General features: G+C 40.4%; 1 protein-coding gene and 1 pseudogene across 1 annotated transcript; both read right to left on the reverse strand.

Annotated features, from left to right (window-relative positions):
- Positions 1-491: 491 nt before the first annotated feature.
- Positions 492-1,822, reverse strand: LOC115994727 (annotated as a pseudogene).
- A 16,754-nt stretch (positions 1,823-18,576) lies between these two features.
- LOC115993629 (uncharacterized acetyltransferase At3g50280-like) lies at positions 18,577-20,260 on the reverse strand. The gene has a single exon (XM_031117572.1). The coding sequence runs from the start codon at positions 20,258-20,260 to the stop codon at positions 18,920-18,922; it is 1,341 nt and encodes a 446-aa protein (XP_030973432.1). The 3' UTR covers positions 18,577-18,919.
- Positions 20,261-20,542: the final 282 nt, after the last annotated feature.

Genomic DNA, 20,542 nt, shown 5'->3' on the forward strand with positions numbered 1-20,542 from the left:
ACTTTATTAGCTTTGCAAAGCCTGTTGAAAAATAAACACTCACAAGAAAGAGGGAAAATGATAGTTTTTATTAGAGTACTTTCAAAGCTCAAACTCACAAACAATGAGAAATCAGGTTACATAATTCTCCACAAATATGGCTACTGCCTTGAACAGAACTTTCACAAATAAGGTTACTGCCTTAAGCAGCCTCCAAAAATTTATCTCACACATACTAGAAGACATTAGGTTGTTACCTTGAGAACTCTACATTTTTTTTCCCTCACTCTTTCATACCACGCCTCTTTTCCTTTTATAGAGTTTCAACCAAATGAGATTACAAGAGTTGTCTTTATTCAAATGACTTTTCAATTCATAACCAAAAAAAAAATCTAGAACGTGAAAAATACAAAGACATAAAATTGTCATAAAAAATCAAATGACACGATTTGGTCTACTACCACTTCCAACAAAAGTCACACAGTGCTAGTTAATTAGAAGTAACTATAGGTTCATGTGGCCACAGCCTCCTTAAACTCTGCATCCTCTCTCATAGCATCTAGTGTCTCAGGCAACATGCTAACTTCAAAATCAATACTACCTTCTTCCTTCCCATGACACAACTAACATCCCATCAAATTCGTGCCCAGAACCACGTTGCGCCACGGGTTTTCCCCAGCCAAAGTCATTACCGTATATGTCGAACCATGGTGAGCTTCCTAAGATCAATAATGAAGCAGATGTGAGGGGGCTTTGGTTCACCACCTTAGGATTTTTCACCCAATCATCCAAGTACTTTCTCACTTCTTGTGTTGTCTTCGAAGTAATCGTATTATTTATACGCCAACCTGCCCAGCCGAGACCGTGCTCTATCAGTTCCCTTGCTGTGCTTGTGACTAGCTCCCCATGCACTGCATTCCAAAAGTTCTGTTTTGGCAATGGAGGTTGCATTCTATGCCTCGTCCCCAGACCTATAATGCACCAAACCTTTTCGTCAGAATCTAGACACCGACTGCGAGGCATGGATCGCCAAAAAACCCACCACTGCTTGCAGAGATGAGATCCTGTCAGTGCCCATTTCAATATTGTTGGCCTCTGCTTTAAGTTCTGCTATTTTTTCCTTTGTAAAGTGAAAATACCTTCGTTGCAGCGGTTTAGGAATGAATCTCTCAGCTTTTACTTTTAGGGGGCTTGGTACTTGAATGGGAAAGTTGATGATACCGTCAAAAAAATTACGTTCAATTATGGGATGCGGTTGTAAATTGTCACAGTTGCCTCGAGAAATCTCAGACCAAGTATTAAAGAAATGCTGGAACGTGGTAGCATCAGCAACAGCATGGTTTTCAGAGCAACCAATTAAGATGCCGTCAACAAGCTCAGTTACTTGCACGGCCAGCAATGGGTGTGGAAATGCCTTCGTAGTTCAGAACATTGTTCATAAGTAACAAGGAATCGACAATCTGGGGATCATCGATAGGCTCAAGGATATCAGCTACAGTGATACCATCTGCAGCTGCGTGGACAAACTGGGCTCCTTGGTTATTGCAATCAATGAAGAAGGAGGCGGTATCATCTTCATTGTTTTCAATCATGGCAAGTCGGCCAGCTAGGGGATAGAATATATCCAATGCGCGAGAGAAGGAGGATGCTAGGTGATCAATCATATTGTTTTCTTCATCAAGTTGTTTTTCTTGTGAAGATGTAGGTTTGACAAAGAGGAGGCCCCTCTGAATGTAACCAACCATGAGATGTCGCAGAGCCCATGGAGTTGACCAATTCGTATAATTGAGTCATTGTGACCCGTTGTAGTTCGGATGGTACTGGTGGATAGGAAGGGAACCATGTTACAAATTGCTTTTCCACTAAACTAGTATAAGCTATAAACTAGTAGTGATGCAGGGATGGAGGGAGAGAGTGAGAATTAGACCAAAAGAGAATTTGACAAGTACAAGTTATAGTACTATAGCTAGGGATACAGGACAAGTATAACATATATAGAGATGCTGGGTTCAAGAGGAAGGGGAGATTTGAGAAACACAAGAGAATAAAAAATATAGGTCAAATTAAAGTAGAGCTAATAATTATAAGTAATTGTAGTACCACATATAAACTAAATCACAACTTTTGCAATAAGTCAATAACTATTTTATGTAGTAAGGTTTCATATTTTATTGTATACTAAAAGAAATTCGGGCAATAATATATGGAGAAGTTTAGCAATATATGTGTGTATGTGATACCAAGAAATTATATGATTAAATCTCTTTCTTCTTTTTTTTTCTTTTTTTTTTTTGGCCAAGGATACAAATTTGGTTTAAAGTTTAAACACAACTTTCTAAATTACCATTTTTTTCTTTAATATAAAAAAAAAAAAAAAAAAAAAAAAAAAAAAAGGACCAGCCCTAAGCAAGTGACTGTCTCTTAAAAGTTATCCACAACCCTAATGGCCTGTTTGAATTGAGAAAAGTGAAAGGGAGTTGAGGGGAGTTGAATAGAAATTAGCCTAATGGGTAAAACTAAGAGAAAATTCAATTAAATTCTAAGTTGGAGTCTATTTTTACGCCACGTGGCTCATCTAATTTTTAAATTTGTGTGTCAAATGAATTATTAGGTGCAAAAATCAAAGAGTCTAAATTCAATTTTGCATCATGTGTTCCATCTAATTTTTTAATTTTTGTTGCAATTAAATTATTGAGTGCAAAAACTGAAGAGTCTAGATTCAATTAAATTCTAAATTATATATATATATATATATATATTGTAGATACTCGATTTTATACCCATGATTTAATCAAGAAAGATAGCTAGAGTGATCATTCATGTACCCAAAATTCATGATTGCATTACATGCATTAATTTGTTCATTGCATATCATAAAAATGATCTTGAGATTCTAACGTTTGCGATGGTATGCCCAGTTTCCAAATCGGACCGTCGGATCGAAAGATATCACATAATCAAGTTTGCACGGTCAGTATACATTGTGTTTAGGTAAAATCAACTACACATGATTAATTTAAATTAATTCTGATTAGCTAAACAATTAAAATTAATTAAATGATTTTGTGATTGGTTGTTAGTTAGTGTCAAAAATAGGCTTGCTTGCATGGGAATAAAGGAGATAATTGGATAATAATAAAATTGTGGATAATCAAGACTTTTAGAGTATTTATCTACAAGATTATTATTGTTGAAAAGACCTGAATTATCTAGAAAAGAGTTTAATTTTTAGAATGTGGATTAAAAACGCGTCTAAATACAAGTTTCGGCTCAAAAATCTCAAAAAAGGAGTCCAAAATGGACTAAAATTCAAACGAGGGTGCGGCACTTTCCAAGTGTCGATTGGCACAAATTCGGGCCTCGGCCCGAGGACACTTAGATCGAAATAAAACTCATCTTTTTCGATTTTTTAGAGATAAGGACGCGTCGTAGTTCATATTCTGATCATTTAGCAATTTTTTCGAGCCTCCCAACCTCTATAAATAGAGGCTACATCTCAGAATTCAGCACACTTTTTCATGCTCTCAAATTTCCCGTCTTTCTGACTCCCTTTCTATTATTCTTACTCTTACGTTAAAGAAGTTCTGGAGGCTCTAAGCTTAAGAATTTATTTTTTGTAAGCAAGGTATTTTAGGTTTCAAAGATAATTGAATAAATTTCTTTAAACCCTAAAATATTCCCTCAATAAGAAGAGTACATCCATGCAAGAGGTAGTTTTTCTTTACTTTTTTTTTTCTTCTGTCTCTTTTAATTTGGTAATGTATGAGTAAATGTTTTTTAGTTTTAATTTCTAAATGTTCATATCATGTGTGGTCAATATTTTTTTTGTTGAAATATGTTCCTAATGTCTTTATTGTTATGATCTATTTTTTTAGTTTTAAAAATCTGCTTGTCATCACATCTTTTTCAAAATCAAAAAACTGATTTGTATCTTCTTTATATGCAAATCTGAATTTTTTTAATAAAAAAAAAATTTGTATCTTCCTTAGATATAGATCTGAAATTTTTTAATCAAAAACTGATTTGCATCTTCCTTAGATGCAGATCTGATTTTTTTCAAATCAAAAAAATAGATTTGTATCTTCCTTAGATACAGATCTGAATTTTTCAAAATCAAAAATTGATTTGCATCTTCCTTAGGTGCAAATCTAAATTTTTTTCAAATCAAAAACAAATTTGTGGCTTCCTTAGATACAATCTGGATTTTTCAACACAAAAAACAAATCTATATCTTCTTTAAATATAGATCTGGATTTTTTTAAACATAGCAAATTTTGAAAAAAAAAAAAAAGAAAAAAAAAAAAGAAGGTCATGAATAGTGATGTTTTGTCTTGTTCGATGCAAGTAGCGTAGGTTTATTTCATGAATGTATTTCTCTTCTTAAAAAAGAAAAAATATTTTTTATTTCACATAAAAAAAAAAAGGTCTGATTTTTTTATTCTATACAAATCTTGATTTTTTTATTACAAAACAGATCTGATTTTTTTTACATACAAACTAAAAACCAATTTTTTTCTTTAGTTTTCAAATCAGATCTGATATTTTTTTAAAGCAAAAAGACTTTGTTTTACTTAATAAAACAGATCTGATTTTTTTTTCTTCATCAAAAACTATTTTTTTTACATATACAAATCCAGATCTTTTTTTTTTTAAAAAAAACAATTTTTTTTTTATTACAAGATAGATCTTTTTTTTTTTTTTCAAAAGAAGAGGATACAAATAAATAGACTTATGTGACTTAGTTTAGTTAAAGTGTTTCATGTGTACAACATATCATTCATAGCATGCATAAAGGGGTACATTGGTCATGAGAGTCTAGAAGACCAGACTCTGTCTGAGCGAAATGGGTATCTAAAACCTTCTCATTCCATAACCTAGCCTCCGAATTTAGTGTCTTTGGATAGGTAGACCTAGGCTTTATCTTTGTTTTTTTTTTTTTTTTTTTTTTTGAGTAGATTGTAACTAGGACAAAGAGCCATGTAATTCTTTGGTAGTTTGTAACTAGGACCCAATACCATGTAATACTCAATTTATTAAGTTTGCATTTTTATTCAATCAATGAGAATGGAACAATTCAGTCATGTAAATTTGTATTTAATTTTTTTTTTTTTTTTTATAAGTAAGTGGCAACTTTGTCTTGAAAAAGCACCCAAAAATATCTCTTTTGAGAGCACCTAATTTTCCGGTCTCACACACACACACACACACACACACACACACACACACACATATATATATATATATATATAATTATGATTTTTTTAAATGTACTCGTGCATATACAGGGGGTTACACACTAGTCTATATATCTATATATAATAATAGGTAAAGCTGAGAGAAATTCAAATTAAAATTCCAAATTAGAGTTCCAATTTTGCGTTATGTGACTGACTTAAATTATTTAATCTTAAAGAGTTTTATTTCTTAATTTTAGAATCAAATATGGGACCACATCATAAATATATCCAAGTGAGGTCTTAAAAATTCATCCAAGTGCTTCACAATAATAATTAAAAAAAAATGGACAATTTACATTTTAAATCTAATAATATCCCTACAAATTTTTTAAAGAGCTAACAAAATATAAAAATGACTATCAATAGTATTTAAATTATATATATAGAAATTTATATTATACATCTTATTGTATATTTTTAAGTGTATCCACGCATATGCATAGGGTTACTAGTATAGTATAAACCATGTGATTATGAGTGTTTAACTCTAATTGGCTCTTAATTGGATCAATTACAATTAATTTCATGTCAAAATTTCATTCATTTTAATTCTAAGACAATGATGTAATTATGGAAAATCAAAAAAAGTTTTGAGATAAATTAAACCATTTTTAATTTTCCCTCCTTGAAAGGAGAGGGACAATTGAAAATTAAAATCATTAATAGAATATTCTGATTATGAAGTGGCTTTAAAATGACTTGAAAACTTGTAGTTATCCTCAAATTAAAATTTGAAAATCGAGCGAAACCAGCCGAAAATCGAAGTTGGAGTAAAAATATGCCCAAACAGAGGTGCCAATTGGCACTCATGTCCTAATTGCTGGCAAATTCGAGTTTTGGCACACTTTATCAACTTGAAACATAGTTTAAGGATCTGTTTTGGATCCACTTATTTTGCTGAAACTGAAAACCTTTTGCTGAATTACTATAGATAAAGGTAAAAGTTAGCTGAAATAGTACAGTAGGACCCATGAATAGTACCAAAAGTACAGTGGGACTCATGAATAGTAGCAAAAATAAGCTGAATAGTAAAATAAGTTGACAAAATTAATCATACCAAACGAACACTAAATGTGCATGAGGAACAACTTCAAAAAATCCTACAGGAATGGAAATGAGGAAAATTCAAGCTTTGTAATACATTTTCCTCTATAAATAGCACACCCCCACCACCATATTATAGGATTCCAACTTTTTGCAACTTAAGAGTTTTATTAAAAATTTAAGAGTGGTGAGATCCTACAAAAATTATGAGAGAAAATATTAGCTCTCTTAGATCTTTAACACATTTAGTGTTCGTTTGGCAAAAATTAATTTTATCAACTTATTTTATTATTCAGCTTATTTTTGCTACTATTCATAGGTCTCATTGCACTTTTTGGTACTATTCATGGGTCTCACTATACTATTTTAGCTAACTTTTACCTTTATTTACAGTACTTTCAACAGAAAGTTTTCAATTTCAGCAAAATAAGCAAATCTCAAACAGACCCTCAGTTTCGAACATTCAAACACATCAATTTCTTAATCAAATCACAATATATGGAGCTACAACACATCTCATAACATCCTGCATTCCAACTAGGGTTGTCTAGGGGTCAATTTGGGTTGGGTTTGTGCCCAACCTGCAACTGACTCGATTAGATTGGGTGGGTCCAAACCCGAGCCAACCTATAATAGTATTGGGTTCGTTAGTTCGAGTCTTCATCAGGTGGTGATTGGTTTTAGGTGAAACCAAAAACCACCAAAAAGTGGCAAGATTTAGTTAGATTCAACGAGATCTTGTTGAGATCTTGTTGGATCTTGAGAGATTTCCACCAAATTGTGCAAAGAACTCACCAGATTTGATGAACATCATTGAAAATCTTGAAAAATCACTGAAATTTTTGTATTTTCGTCAAGTTAGGTTTCACGGGTTTTGAAGGAGGAGATCACCCATCAGCATTTGGCTCAACACTCCGTTGAGCAAAAATAATAAATGAACAGTACCTTAATTAACACCATCATCAACAAAAAAAAAATTATATTAATATCTCTCTCTCTCTCCTCCCTCCGGTTGGACACGACTTCGGTGGAGAATTGGTGGCGCCTTCTTAACTAATCAAAAACTAGCTGGGGTTTCATTGACAATAATCTTTTTAATATCTTTTGCCAACATGAGATATGATCATAATTCCTGCCATGTTTTACGTGATTATTGGCAAAGAATATTTAAAAATTCTTGTTAGTGAAATAATTTTTTTTCACAATAACTTCTCAAAAAAATGTTTTTTTTTTTTTCACAATTACTAATTTAAACTCAACACATCAAACAGTAGGGAAAAAAATTTGTGACTCTAGACTCATAGTTTTCCTCTCCCCACCATCTCTCTTAGATTTCCTATTTTGTTGCTGCGGCTAACAAATTGACATGCCCAAAACAGTTTAATGAAGCAATATAAGTTTTGCTAAACTAGGGATGCACCATGACTTCTTGTCATTTGTTCATTGTTTTGAAAAGCATTGTACATAATAAATGTGACAAAAATGACTGGGACTAGTGGCATTTCCATGAACGAAGCAACATTTTTTATTATTATTATAATCAAGGGAAATCTTTATTGATGAAGGGGATAAAATATGACCTGACGGGCCTGATTTAATGGGCCTGATGGATCCGGGTCCGTGGGCCGACGAAGAGCTAACCCAACTTGCACCAAGGCCCATCGTGGATAAATACAGTAAAAACCCTGGATGAAGAGTACTTGCTACCTACGCCTGAATCATCCTAGAATCCCAAAGAAAATAGGAATCCTAGCGCAAAAGGAATTCCGGAAGATACACGTGCCGAAGGAAGATCTTCTCTACAAGGAAAGATCTTGCTCACCACATTTGGAACTATTCAAGTAGAGTCCTATAAGGAAAAGACTTCAACGCCAAGGAAGAGGTGCCAGTCTTCTACTACTATTAAAGCCCCAATGCTCTCACAAATTAAGGTACACATAATTTACCCTCTCTAGCACTCTAGAGTTGTGAGAATAGTTATAACTTGACCTTCGGAGGGTATTTGGCCGGCACCACACCGGTGCTTTCTGTTACGTCTTCTCTCTTTTGTTGTAGGTGCTACTTCGAGTGCGCGAGTACTGTGTGACTTATTGGTGATTTTTTTGGCATCATCAGTTGGCACCGTCTGTGGGAAGGCGTTTCACGGATTGTAAGCCATATTATCGCTTCCCGGACAAAAGAGTTTCATGGTGCTCACTCACTCAATGGCAACTACTAACGACGTTCAAGAAGAAGAACCACCCACGACCGCACTCAAGAGACAGGTTAAAACTCTCGCCGCTGCCGTGGAGCGCCTCACCAAACAAAATCGTGACCTGGAAGAGCAGCTACACCAGAAAAACATAGCACCGGATAACCAAGGAGTAGATCAAGAAGGAACCAGCGCTAAAAGAAGGAATCAAGAAGGACCACAGGCCAGTAACACCCCAAGCAGACCGGAGTGACAAAATGTGAGCCTTCCTTCCCTCGCGGATATGGCTCCGCCACCTATTATCGCGGAGATGCAGGTAATGAAGGAACAGATGGAAGTTATGATGAACGCTCTCAAAGGACCAGTGTCCGGCGATCTAGACAACCTTGTTAACCGAACTGACTCACCATTCACCGCTTCCGTTAACTCCTTCCCCCTGCCGAGTAAGTTCCACATGCCGCATATGGATAGTTATGACGGGGTCAAGGACCCTCTAGATCACCTAGAGACCTTTAAGACCTTGATGCACTGTCAAGGAGTAGCGGATGCAATCATGTGTAAGGCCTTCCTTACAACACTGAAAGGTGCGGCAAGAGTTTGGTTCAGCAGGTTGACGCCCAACTCCATCAGCACCTTCAAGGAGCTAAGCGCTCAATTTACTACGCACTTCATCGGGGGACATAGGTACAAGAAGTCTACGGCTTGCTTGATGAGCATCAAACAGCGAGAGGAGGAGATGCTGAGATCCTACATATCCTGCTTCAATAAGGAGGCACTCTCGATCGACGAAGCCGACGATAAGATACTTGTAGCGGCATTCACTAATGGGCTGAAGAAAGGTAAGTTTTTGTTCTCCTTGTACAAAAACGACCCGAAGACTATGTCAGAAGTGTTTTACAGGGCCACCAAGTATATGAATGCTGAAGACACGCTGCTAGCCCGAGAAGAAAGACCCAAGAAAAGAGAGAGGTAAGAAAACACACGGCAGGACCAAGGCCGGAAGAAGACAAGGACAAGAGACCGAAGGGATGAAAGACGCCCTAAGCTCCTGGGAGGAAGATTCACAAGCTTCACCCTATTGACCGCCCTGATAAATCAAGTCCTAATGCAAATCAAGGACGAGGGGGCTCTGACGTTCCTTGGAAAGCTAAAAGGTGATCCCAACAAATGATCTAGGGATAAATATTGCCGCTCCACCGTGACCATGGTCATGACACGGCCGATTGCTATGACCTAAAATAGCGGATTGAGACCCTCATTAGACAAGAAAAACTACAGAAGTTTGTCAGTGAGGAGAGAACAGATCCACCCCCACAAGACCAACACCCCTGGCGGGAGAATGAGCGACCGAGACCCCCTATAGGGGATATAAGGATGATAGTGGGAGGAACAGCTGCCACTGGATTGTTAAAAAATGATCGTAAAACCTACCTTAGGATGATACAAAATGTTCAGTTGACGGGAACCGTGCCAAAGATAGCACGGAGAGAAGGCCCCATTATCGGATTCTTAGAAGAAGATGCGCGACGTCTTCACCACCCACATAACGATGCGCTCATCGTCGGCATACGGGTAGGAGACTACAACATGCACTGGGTGTTGGTCGACAACGACAGCTCAACAGATATCCTATACTACCCAACATTCCAGCAGATGAGGATCAACAAGGAACGATTGATTCTGACAAATGCCCCACTCATTGGTTTTGGAGGGATTCGGGAATAACCCCTAGGTGCGGTCACATTGTTTGTTGTGGTAGGCGATTACCCCCAGTAGATCATCAAGGAAGTAACATTCCTAGTGGTCGATTGCTCGTCTGCCTACAACGCTATCCTCGGACGACCCACGCTCAATTCGTGGAAGGCTGTAATTTCAACCTACCACCTAATGATTAAGTTCCCTACCGACTATGGAGTGGGAGAGCTGCGCGGAAGTCAGGTGGCCGCACGTGAATGCTATATAGCCATGATGGAAATGGAGGATCAAGTCCAGGCCATGAATATATAAGAACACCGAATGGTGACAGAGCTGGGAGAGAAACTTGAAGAGATACCCCTTGACAATTCCGATCCTGACCGAACGACCAAAATTGGGACACTCGCTAATCCCGCAATCCGCCAAGAGCTCATAACTTTTCTCAGGAGCAATCGAGACGTATTCGCCTGGAGCCATGAAAACATGCCAGGAATAGACCCTTCAGTCATGGTGCACAAGTTGAATATATCGCCCTCCTTTCCACCCATCCGATAGAAGAAGCGAGTGTTTACCCCTGAGCGAGATCAGGCCATAGTGGAAGAAGTCCGCAAACTACAGGAGGCGAGCTTCATTAAGGAGGTTTATTACCCCGACTGGCTGGCAAACGTGGTGATGGTTAAGAAAGCTAGCAAGAAGTGGAGGATGTGCGTGGATTTCACTGACCTAAACAAAGCCTGCCCCAAAGACAGCTATCCTCTCCCGCGGGTCGACGTTCTTATGGACTCTACGGCTCAGCATCAGCTGTTAAGTTTTATGGACGCCTTCTCAAGTTACAACCAAATCCAAATGCACGAAGATGATCAGGAGAAAACTTCGTTCGTAACCAGCCAAGGCCTCTTCTGTTATAAGGTGATGTCATTCGGCCTAAAAAATGCGGGTGCAACATATCAGAGGTTTATGAACAAGATGTTCGCGCAGCAAATCAAGAGAAATGTCCAAGTCTATGTTGACGACATGCTACTAAAAAGCCGAAGGGAGGAAGATCACTTGGAAGACCTCAGAGAAATATTCAACACCCTTTGCTCCTACAACATGAAGCTTAATCCGGGAAAGTGCGCCTTCGGAGTGACGGCTGGAAAACTCCTAGGGTTTATGGTGTCTCAAAGGGGCATCGAGGCCAACCCAGACAAGATCCGGACCATAATGGAGATGGCGCCCCCAAGAAATGTGAAGGAGGTACAAAGCCTCAACGGCAAAATAGCAGCATTGAATAGATTTGTGTCAAGAGCAACAGACAAGTGTTTACCCTTCTTTCGCACATTGAAAAAATCTTTTGAGTGGACTGCCGAGTGTCAGCAAACATTCGAGGAGTTAAAAGCTTATCTATCTTCCCCACTGCTGCTAAGTCCCTCACAGCCAGGTGAAGAGCTTTTTCTCTACCTAGTCGTCTCCCCTGCTGCCGTTAGCGCCACTTTGATTAGAGAAGAGGATAGGGTGCAAAAGCCCGTATACTACGCGAGCCGGGTGCTTCGCGGAGCCGAAGAAAGATACCCGCCCATGGAAAAACTCGCTTTCGCATTAGTCACGGCAACCCGGAAGCTTAAACCATACTTTCAAGCCCACACAGTGATCGTCCTAACCAACAAGCCCTTGAGACGAGCAATGAGTAGTCCTGAAGCCGCTAGTTGATTGGCACTATGGGCCATACAGCTGAGCTAGTTTGACATCCAGTATCGACCACAAACCGCTATCAAGGGACAGATCGTCGTGGACTTTATAGCAGAATTTACGAGCGACAAAGGCAAGGGGGTAGAGGAGGTTCCCGAGTGGAGAATACATACAGACGGATCATCCAATAGACAAGCCGGAGGGGCTAGCATCGTACTACTATCACCCGAGGGGGACATGGTTGAGTGTATGGTCCGTCTCGACTTCCCCACTACCAACAATGAGGCGGAATACGAAGCACTCGTGGCGGGGCTCAATCTTGCCAAAGCAGCAGGGGCCGAAAGCGTAGTCATTTATTGCGACTCTCAGGTCGTTACTAATCAAGTGAATGGAGACTACGAGTGCAAGAACGAGAGGATGAGGAGGTATCTTGATCAAGTAAGAAAAAGAGTAAGCGACTTGAAAGCCAAAGTCATCCAGATCACCAGAGGAGAAAATGAGCAAGCCGACCGTCTTGCCAAAGCCGTTTCAGGAGAACATATGATCACCCGGTAACATACTCTCTTTTGTTCAATTCTATCCATTAATAGATCCCGACGATGTACAAGAGATTGGCTCCGAGAGTAACTGGACCACCCCATTAGTTTCATACTTAAAGAACGGCGTCCTACCAGACGAGAAGGAAGCCGCAAGAAAACTGAAGGTCCAGGCAGCAAGATTCATCTTGATAAAAGATGTCCTGTATAAAAGAGGTTTCTCCCGTCCATATTTGAGATGCTTAGGTACGGAAGAAGCAGACTACGCCATGAGAGAAATCCACAAGGGTATCTGCGAAAACCACTCAGGGGCACGGTCGTTAGTACACAAGTTGATCCGAGCAGGATACTACTAGCCTACAATGCTAAAGGACGCACAAACTTATGTCAAGTCCTGCGACAAGTGTCAAAGGTTCAGCAACTTCATCAAGCAACCGTCCGAAGAGCTGACCCCGATGACGACACCTTGGCCGTTCGCTCAATGGGGACTAGATATCATGGGCCCATTCCCAACAGCGGTCAGGCAGCTAAAGTTTCTGGTAGTTGGCATAGACTACTTCACTAAGTGGGTAGAAGCAGAGGCCTTAGCCACTATCACGGAGAAGAACATCCGAAGTTTTGTCTGGAGAAATATCATATGCAGGTACAAGATACCTAGAGTACTGGTCTCTGACAACGGTAAGCAATTTGACAACAACGCGTTTAGAGATTTCTGTTCGAAGCTAGGAATCAAGAACCACTACTCGTCACTTGCACACCCACAGGCTAATGGGCAGGTCGAAGTCACGAACCGATTCTTGCTCAAGATAATCAAGACCTGGCTCGAGGGGGCAAAGGGTATCTGGCCGGACAAGTTACCAAGCGTTCTGTGGGCATACCGGACTATAGCAAAAACACCCATTAGAGAAACGCCATTTCGTCTAGCATACGGAAGTGAAGTTGTCATTCCCGCAGAAATAGGGCTTGCAAGCTATCGAGTGGAGAACTACAACAAGGATGAAAACGAGAAGGCCATGCACCTTCAGCTCGACTTAGTGGACGAAGTCAAAACGACAGCAGAGCAAAGGTTGGTGCGTTATCAGAATCTCATGGCGAAACACTACAACTCCAGTGTCAGGCATAGAGACTTTCGAGTCGGTGATCTTGCACTATGGAAGGTAATGGGCGCCACTAGAAATCCTTCGCAGGAGAAGCTCGGCCCCAACTGGGAAGGACCCTACAGGATCGCATCATGGCAGAGAAAGGGCACCTACCACCTCGAAACGCTAGACGGAAAAAAGCTGCAGCACCCATGGAACGCGGAGCACTTACGAAATACTACGGATAGAAATAATATGAAAGCAGCGACGATCCCTAATTGCCCAGTTTATTTAATCTTTAGCTACAATAGTTTTTCTTGAACAATTTTTACTCTTTATGTGCCTTTTTAAGCCCAAGGGGGCAGGTACTTTTTTCTACAAACGCATTTTCTTTTAAAAGGAATGGTCAGATACAGCTATGGTTTTCCACATGAATTTTTATTATGAATGGATAGGTATATAAACACAGGGTCCACAAAGTGGACGGATCATCCCAGGAGGATGAAAATTTGAAGTCCGACATGAACGGATATAAACCAAAGTCCACAAAGTGGACAGATCATCCCAGGAGGATGAAAATTTGAAGTCCGACATGGACGGATATAAACCAAAGTCCACAAAGCGGACGGATCATCCCAGGAGGATGAAAATTTGAAGTCCAACATGGACGGATATAAACCAAAGTCCACAAAGTGGATGGATCATCCCAGGAGGATGAAAATTTGAAGTCCGAAATAAATGGATATAAACCAAAGTCCACAAAGTGGACGGATCATCCCAGGAGGATGAAAATTTGAAGTTCGACATGGACGGATATAAACCAAAGTCCACAAAGCGGACGGATCATCCTAGGAGGATGAAAATTTGAAATCCAACATGGACGGATATAGACCTAAGTCCACAAAGTGGACGGAGTATCTCTGGAAGATGAAAATTATAATCATGTCTAGAAAGTGGACGGATAAAATCTAAACGCCCACGAACATGACGGATCGTAAAAGATTCTTCAGATCAAGTGGACGAATAAAATATTAACACCCACAAACATGACGGATCGTAAAAGATTCTTCAGAACAAGTGGACGGATAAAATCTAAATGCCCACAAACATGACGGATCATAAAAGATTCTTCAGATCAAGTGGATGGATAAAATCTAAACGCCCACAAACATGATGAATCGTAAAAGATTCTTCAAATCAAGTGGACGGATAAAATCTAAATGCCCACAAACATGACGGATCGTAAAAAAACTCTTCAGATCAAAGAATGAACGAGTAGAAACAACGTCCTTAAGGTGGATGGGTCATCTAAAGAGGGTGAAAATTTTAAAAGAAACCCAATAAGTGGACGGATGCAAACAAGGTCAGCAATCCGGATGGACATGAATAATATGGACGAACCGCCCTTAAAAAGTCCAGAGTGGACGGTTTAGCTCGAAAATATCAGAATGCAAGGTGCAAATCTAAAAATCCAAAAAATTAAAATACTCAATAGGACAGCTATCACAAGTAGAACAAAATGAACGGATGCATTCAACAGAAACAACAAAACTGAATAATGTTAAGCCCTTAAAAGGAAATGTTTACATATTATCCACAACGGATGAAAATTGTTCTCCAAATATATAAAAAAAATTATTATCTAACTACAGCAACTGTTGGACTTGAGTATCAACCGTCTGCTCTACAAAGTTGTCTGGATGAGGGGCTGCATTGGCGATGGACTGATGGGCTACCTCCGCGACGGGCAGTACTTGTGCATTCTAGGCTTGTGCTGACTCCCCATCGCCAAGAACTTCGTCATCAGCAAAGAGGTCGTCAGTGTCCTTGATGTTTGAAACATCCAAGTCTGGGTAGGCCTTCTTAATTTGACAGATGGCGTCATCGAAGCCTTGAAGGAATGAGTCTCCTAGTTCTGAAATCAGGGCGTCGGAGTCACGGTACTCACGTATCACAGAATCCTTAGCCTGACGGACCTCATCCTTCAGGTCTTGTATCTCCTTGTCCTTACCTTCAAGGGCCTTCTTCGCCTCCTCCGTACTCTACTCAAGACTTTTTCTCGCCTTTTCTGAAAGTTCAAGCTTTTTCTCCATCTTGGGTTTCCAATTTCGCATTTGGTTCAGCTCATCCTCCGTCTGCTCTGCCTTCGCCCGTACACGTTCCAGGGTCGTCTCATGGCTGAGACATCGTCCCATTAGCCCTTTCATCATAATCATTGCTTGAAATAAATAAAAAAGGGGAGTTAGATCGGAAGCAAAAGTAAAAGACGGTGATAAAGGTGACGGGCTGGGTTACTTGAGTAATTGCAAAAAGGCCTGTCTCCCCCATGGCCTCCGTAGAGTGATTCCCCAAGTCCTCGTAGTCTTCCAACGAGATAATGGACGAAATCTGCTCCAAGGCATGTTTAGAATCCTCCCGAAGGAGGACGGACGGCTTCTCTTGGTTGGTCAACGGACCCTTCATGAGGCCTTTGCCGACCCCGTGTTTCGCTGGGGTGGTCGTCTTCGCAACCTCAACCATAAGCCCTACGATGGGCTCCAAGGGGACTTTGGCCTTTTTGGCAGGACGGTCCCCCTTAGGTAGCGGTTTCCTCTTTATGGACGGGATACTCGAGCCCCTCCCAGTGGGAGCCATGTCACCTGTTTCTTTTTTCTTTGCGGCCTTAAACCTGATCAACGCTCTCCTCTTAGCATCGTCCATTTCTGAAAAGGGGGACGGGCAATGTTAGCTACCAAAATGAAAATAAAGACCGTTCAAATAAGAATAAAGATGACGGACTTACATCTTCGAATTTTTTCCTCGTACTTGACGGCTGCTGGCGTTGGCTCTGATCCGTCGCAATACCAGTGGATGGTATTAAGTGTAACCAATTTTGCCCAAGTCCTTTCTTCCGACTGGGTCTTAGAAAAAAAAATTTCGAGGAAGCCAAACTCCTTAATATCAACTTGGGGGCGTCGTCTAACTGTAAAAGAAGAAGAACGGTTAAAATTGTCAAGTAAGTTATAAAATGAACGGTTAAATTTTTTTTTTATATATACTAGGACGGGTGCAATATGCCCCAAGTCATGTCGATTGGCATGTGCTCCGTGTCCCCTGGGCGACACATCCAACCGTCACCTTCCAGGAAGAAGAAACGGCTCTTCCAATCCTTATTTGAGTCTGGTGTGTCGTAAATGACCTTCAACAACGGACTCCTGGCTACAAAACTATACATCCCCCTTGACCTGTCAATCTCATCCGGACGGTAGCAGTGAAGGAACTCCCTCACCGTCAGCCTCCTGGCACCGTACAGGACCTCCATTGCTATGAAGACCCTCCAGGCATTGGGGGAAACTTGGTTGACGGATAGTCCCAGGTATTTGAGGAGCTCACGATGAAGGGAACTTAGCGGAAACCTAATTCCCGCCTTCAGCATCTGCTCATATACTCTGACACCCTCAACTCCGACGTAGTAGCATTTCTCGGACTTATAGGGCAGACGGATGGGGATGCTATCCGAAATTTGGTAGTTATCCCTAAATGTTTTGAAGTGGTTTTCCTTGATGGTGGACATGGAGTTATTCACCGTCCATTCTGGTAGCATGATGAACTCCCTAAGTCTATCAGCACCTATGACGGATCTTACTATCTGTTCCTCACCGTCATCAGAAGCCTCTTCTTGTTCAACCATCTCCACGTCCTCATTTGTTAAGGACGAGGAGGAGGCGGACGGACTCCTATCTTCGCCTGGACTCTCTTGGTCTTTATGACCAAACGGATATACTTCCTCGTAATCCACCCCGTCACGGACAACTAATTGATTACTCGACACACTAGACATTTCCTACACGTGACGATAAAACCTAAGACTCTGATGGATCTAGAAATTATGACGGGTGTATAAAATTTAGAAGAATGAATTAAAATAAAAGGGGGCAAAAGTATATCTGTAGGATTTATGGGAAGAAAGCACTTACCAATCTTGTGAATGAACGGAGGAAGTATGGCGATGACGGACGTAGCAACTAGACGAGGTTGTCTCTGACAGGTATGACGGGTGCCCTCTGACAAGTGTGTTTTAGCTGAAAAAAGAGAAATGAGAAAGGAAGACTCTATTATTTATAGGGGAGGTGCACGGAAAACGAAGCGACGCTTCGATCCAAGATAAAATCCAATCAAAGGGCGACGCGTGTCATGCTTCATAATGACTTCCAGACAGCTTGTCAGATGTTGGCGCAGTTCGCGGTGTCCGCGTTCACATCGTCATCTCTTTAGCATTACTCCGTCATCTCTTTAGCTTCACATCGTCATCTCTTTAGCTTCACACCGTCATCCCTTCACCCCGTCATCCCTTTAAGCCAAACCGTCATCCCCCGAGCTTGGGATCATCACCCCATGAGTCCTTCCACTCATCTAGACGGACCTATAGGGTGAAGGGGGCAACTAAAGGGGATAAAATATGACCTGACGGGCCTTATTTAATGGGCCTGACGGATCCGGGTCTGTGGGCCGACGAAGAGCTAGCCCAACTTGCACCAAGGCCTATCGTGGATAAATACAGTAAAAACCCTGGATAAAGAGTACTTGCTGCCTACGCCTGAATCATCCTAGAATCCCAAAGAAAATAGGAATCCTAGCGCAAAAGGAATTCCAGAAGATACACGCGCCGAAGGAAGATCTTTTCTACAAGGAAAGATCTTACTCACCACGTTTGGAACTATTCAAGTTGAGTCCTTTAAGGAAAAGACTTCAACGCCAAGGAAGAGGTGCCAGCCTTCTACTCCTATAAAAACCCCAATACTCTCACAAATCAAGGTACACATAATTTACCCTCTCTAACACTCTAGAGTTATGAGAATAGTTCTAACTTGACCTTCGGAGGGTATTTGGCAGGCACCACACCGGTGCTCTCTGTTAGGTCTTCTCTCTTTTGTTGTAGATGCTACTTCGAGCGCGCAAGTACTGTATGACTTATTGGTGATTTTTTTGGCATCATCAATTGAGAACAAATTGCCACACAACAACAAAGGGTACAGCTGAGAAACAGCAACAAAGTAGAACAATTAGCTGACATGACATCAAACATAAAGCAAAACGCCTGTTCATTATTCTAAATAGAGGGTTTACAAGACCTAATTAAGAGAAAGTCTATAGATAGTCTCCATTTACTGCAAATTTCTTTGTTCTCCTAAGTACAAGGGAATTAACCTTTGAACTGAATAAGTTTGACAAACATGATGGCTAAGAAATTTGCAAGAAATAAATGCAAAAAAAAAATAATAAAATGTTCGAACAAAAGATCCCAAGAAAGTAAATTCATCATAGTAGTGAGACGGCGAATGATTAAAAAAGCATCCAGTTCTTACGATCCAATTTGGACTAAAAAAGCCACCCATTAATTATTGGTCATAAGTAATTAATGGTCGGTTTGGATTGAGAATTTTCGGTCCATTCTCTTTTACTCTTCTTCAATCTCTCTCCCTCCCTTTAATCTAAGCCGGCCTTATAAGTTCATGTGGCCACAGCCTCCATAAACTCTGCATCCTCTCCCATGGCAACTAGAGTCTCAGGCAAAAGGCAAACTTCAAAATCAAAGCTACCCTCTTCTTTCCCAGGAAACACAAGTAACGACCCATCAAATTTAGCCCCAAAACCGCCTCGCAACGCGATGGGTTTTCCCCAACCAAAGTCATTACCATACACGTTGAACCATGGCGAGCTTCCTAAGAGCACTTTATTACTTATGGCTGGGCTGCTGGTAGTGTTCACCACCCAAGGATTTTTCACCCACTCATTCAAGTACTTTCTCACTTCTTGCGTTGTCTTTGAAGCAATCATATTGTTTATACGCCAAGCCGCCCAGCCGATTCCGTGTTCTATCAAGTCCCCTGCTGTGCTTATGACTATCTCCCCATGCACTGCGTTCCCAAAGTACTGTTTTGGCAATGGAGGTTGCATTCTATGCCTCGTCCCCAGAGCTACAATGCAGATAACCTTTTCGCCAGAATCTAGACACCGACAGCGAGTTGTGGATCGCCAAAAATGACCCACGACTGCTTGCAGAGATGAGATCCTGTCAGTGTCCATTTCTTTGTTGGCCTTTGCTTTAAGCTCTGCAATTTTTTCCTTTGTAAAGTGAAAATACCTTCGTTGCAGCTGTTGATCAGGAATGAATTTCTCAGCTTTTACTTTTAGAGGGCTTGGTATGTGAATGGGAAAGTTGATAACACCGTCAAAACCACTACGTTCAAATATGGGGTACGGTTGCAAATTGTCACTGTTGCCTCGAGAAATCTCAGACCAAGTATTAAAGAAATGCCAGAATGTGGTTGCATCAGAAACGGCATGGTTTAGAGAGCAACCGATGAAGATGCCGTCAACAAGCTCAGTTACTTGCACGGCGAGCAATGGTTTGGAAACGCCTTCATAGTTCGGAACACTGTTCATAAGGAACAAGGAATCGACAATGTGATCAGGGATATAAATAGGCTCAAGGATATCAGCCACAGTGATACCATCTGCAACTGCATGGACAAATTGGGCACCATGGTTATTGCAGTCAATGAAGAAGGAGGTGGTGTCATCTTCACTGTTTTCAATCATGGCAAGTCGGCCAGCAAGGGGATAGAATATATCCAATGTGCGAGAGAGGGAGGATGCTAGGTGATCGATCACATTGTTTTCTTCATCAAGTTGTTTTTCTTGTGAAGATGTAGGTTTGACAAAGAGGAGGCCCCTCTGAATATACCCAACTATGAGGTGTCGGAGATCCCATGGAGTTAACTCGACTCTTCTAGTGGAGTCATTGTGACTCGTTGCTCGGATGGTACTGGTGGATAGGAAGCGAACCATGTTAAATTTTGTGTTGTGAAAATACAAGCAAAATAATAGTAATATAGCAAGCACCATAACACAAAATAGCAAGCACCAAATTAATGCGGTTAATTAGCCTAAATTCAAGTCTACCTCCGGGGTTAGCCAACCAAAATTCACTATTATTATTTTACTTCTTGACTTTTTTCTTTTCTTTTTTTTTTGAGGAACTGACTTAATTTTAATTTTAATTTACTTTATGTGTGCATTTTTAAAATAAGACATGAACAATTAATTTCTAAAAAATTATATACTTTTTCA

Source organism: Quercus lobata, chromosome 6 (genome assembly GCF_001633185.2).
Source record: "Quercus lobata isolate SW786 chromosome 6, ValleyOak3.0 Primary Assembly, whole genome shotgun sequence".
NCBI classification, from domain to species: domain Eukaryota; kingdom Viridiplantae; phylum Streptophyta; class Magnoliopsida; order Fagales; family Fagaceae; genus Quercus; species Quercus lobata.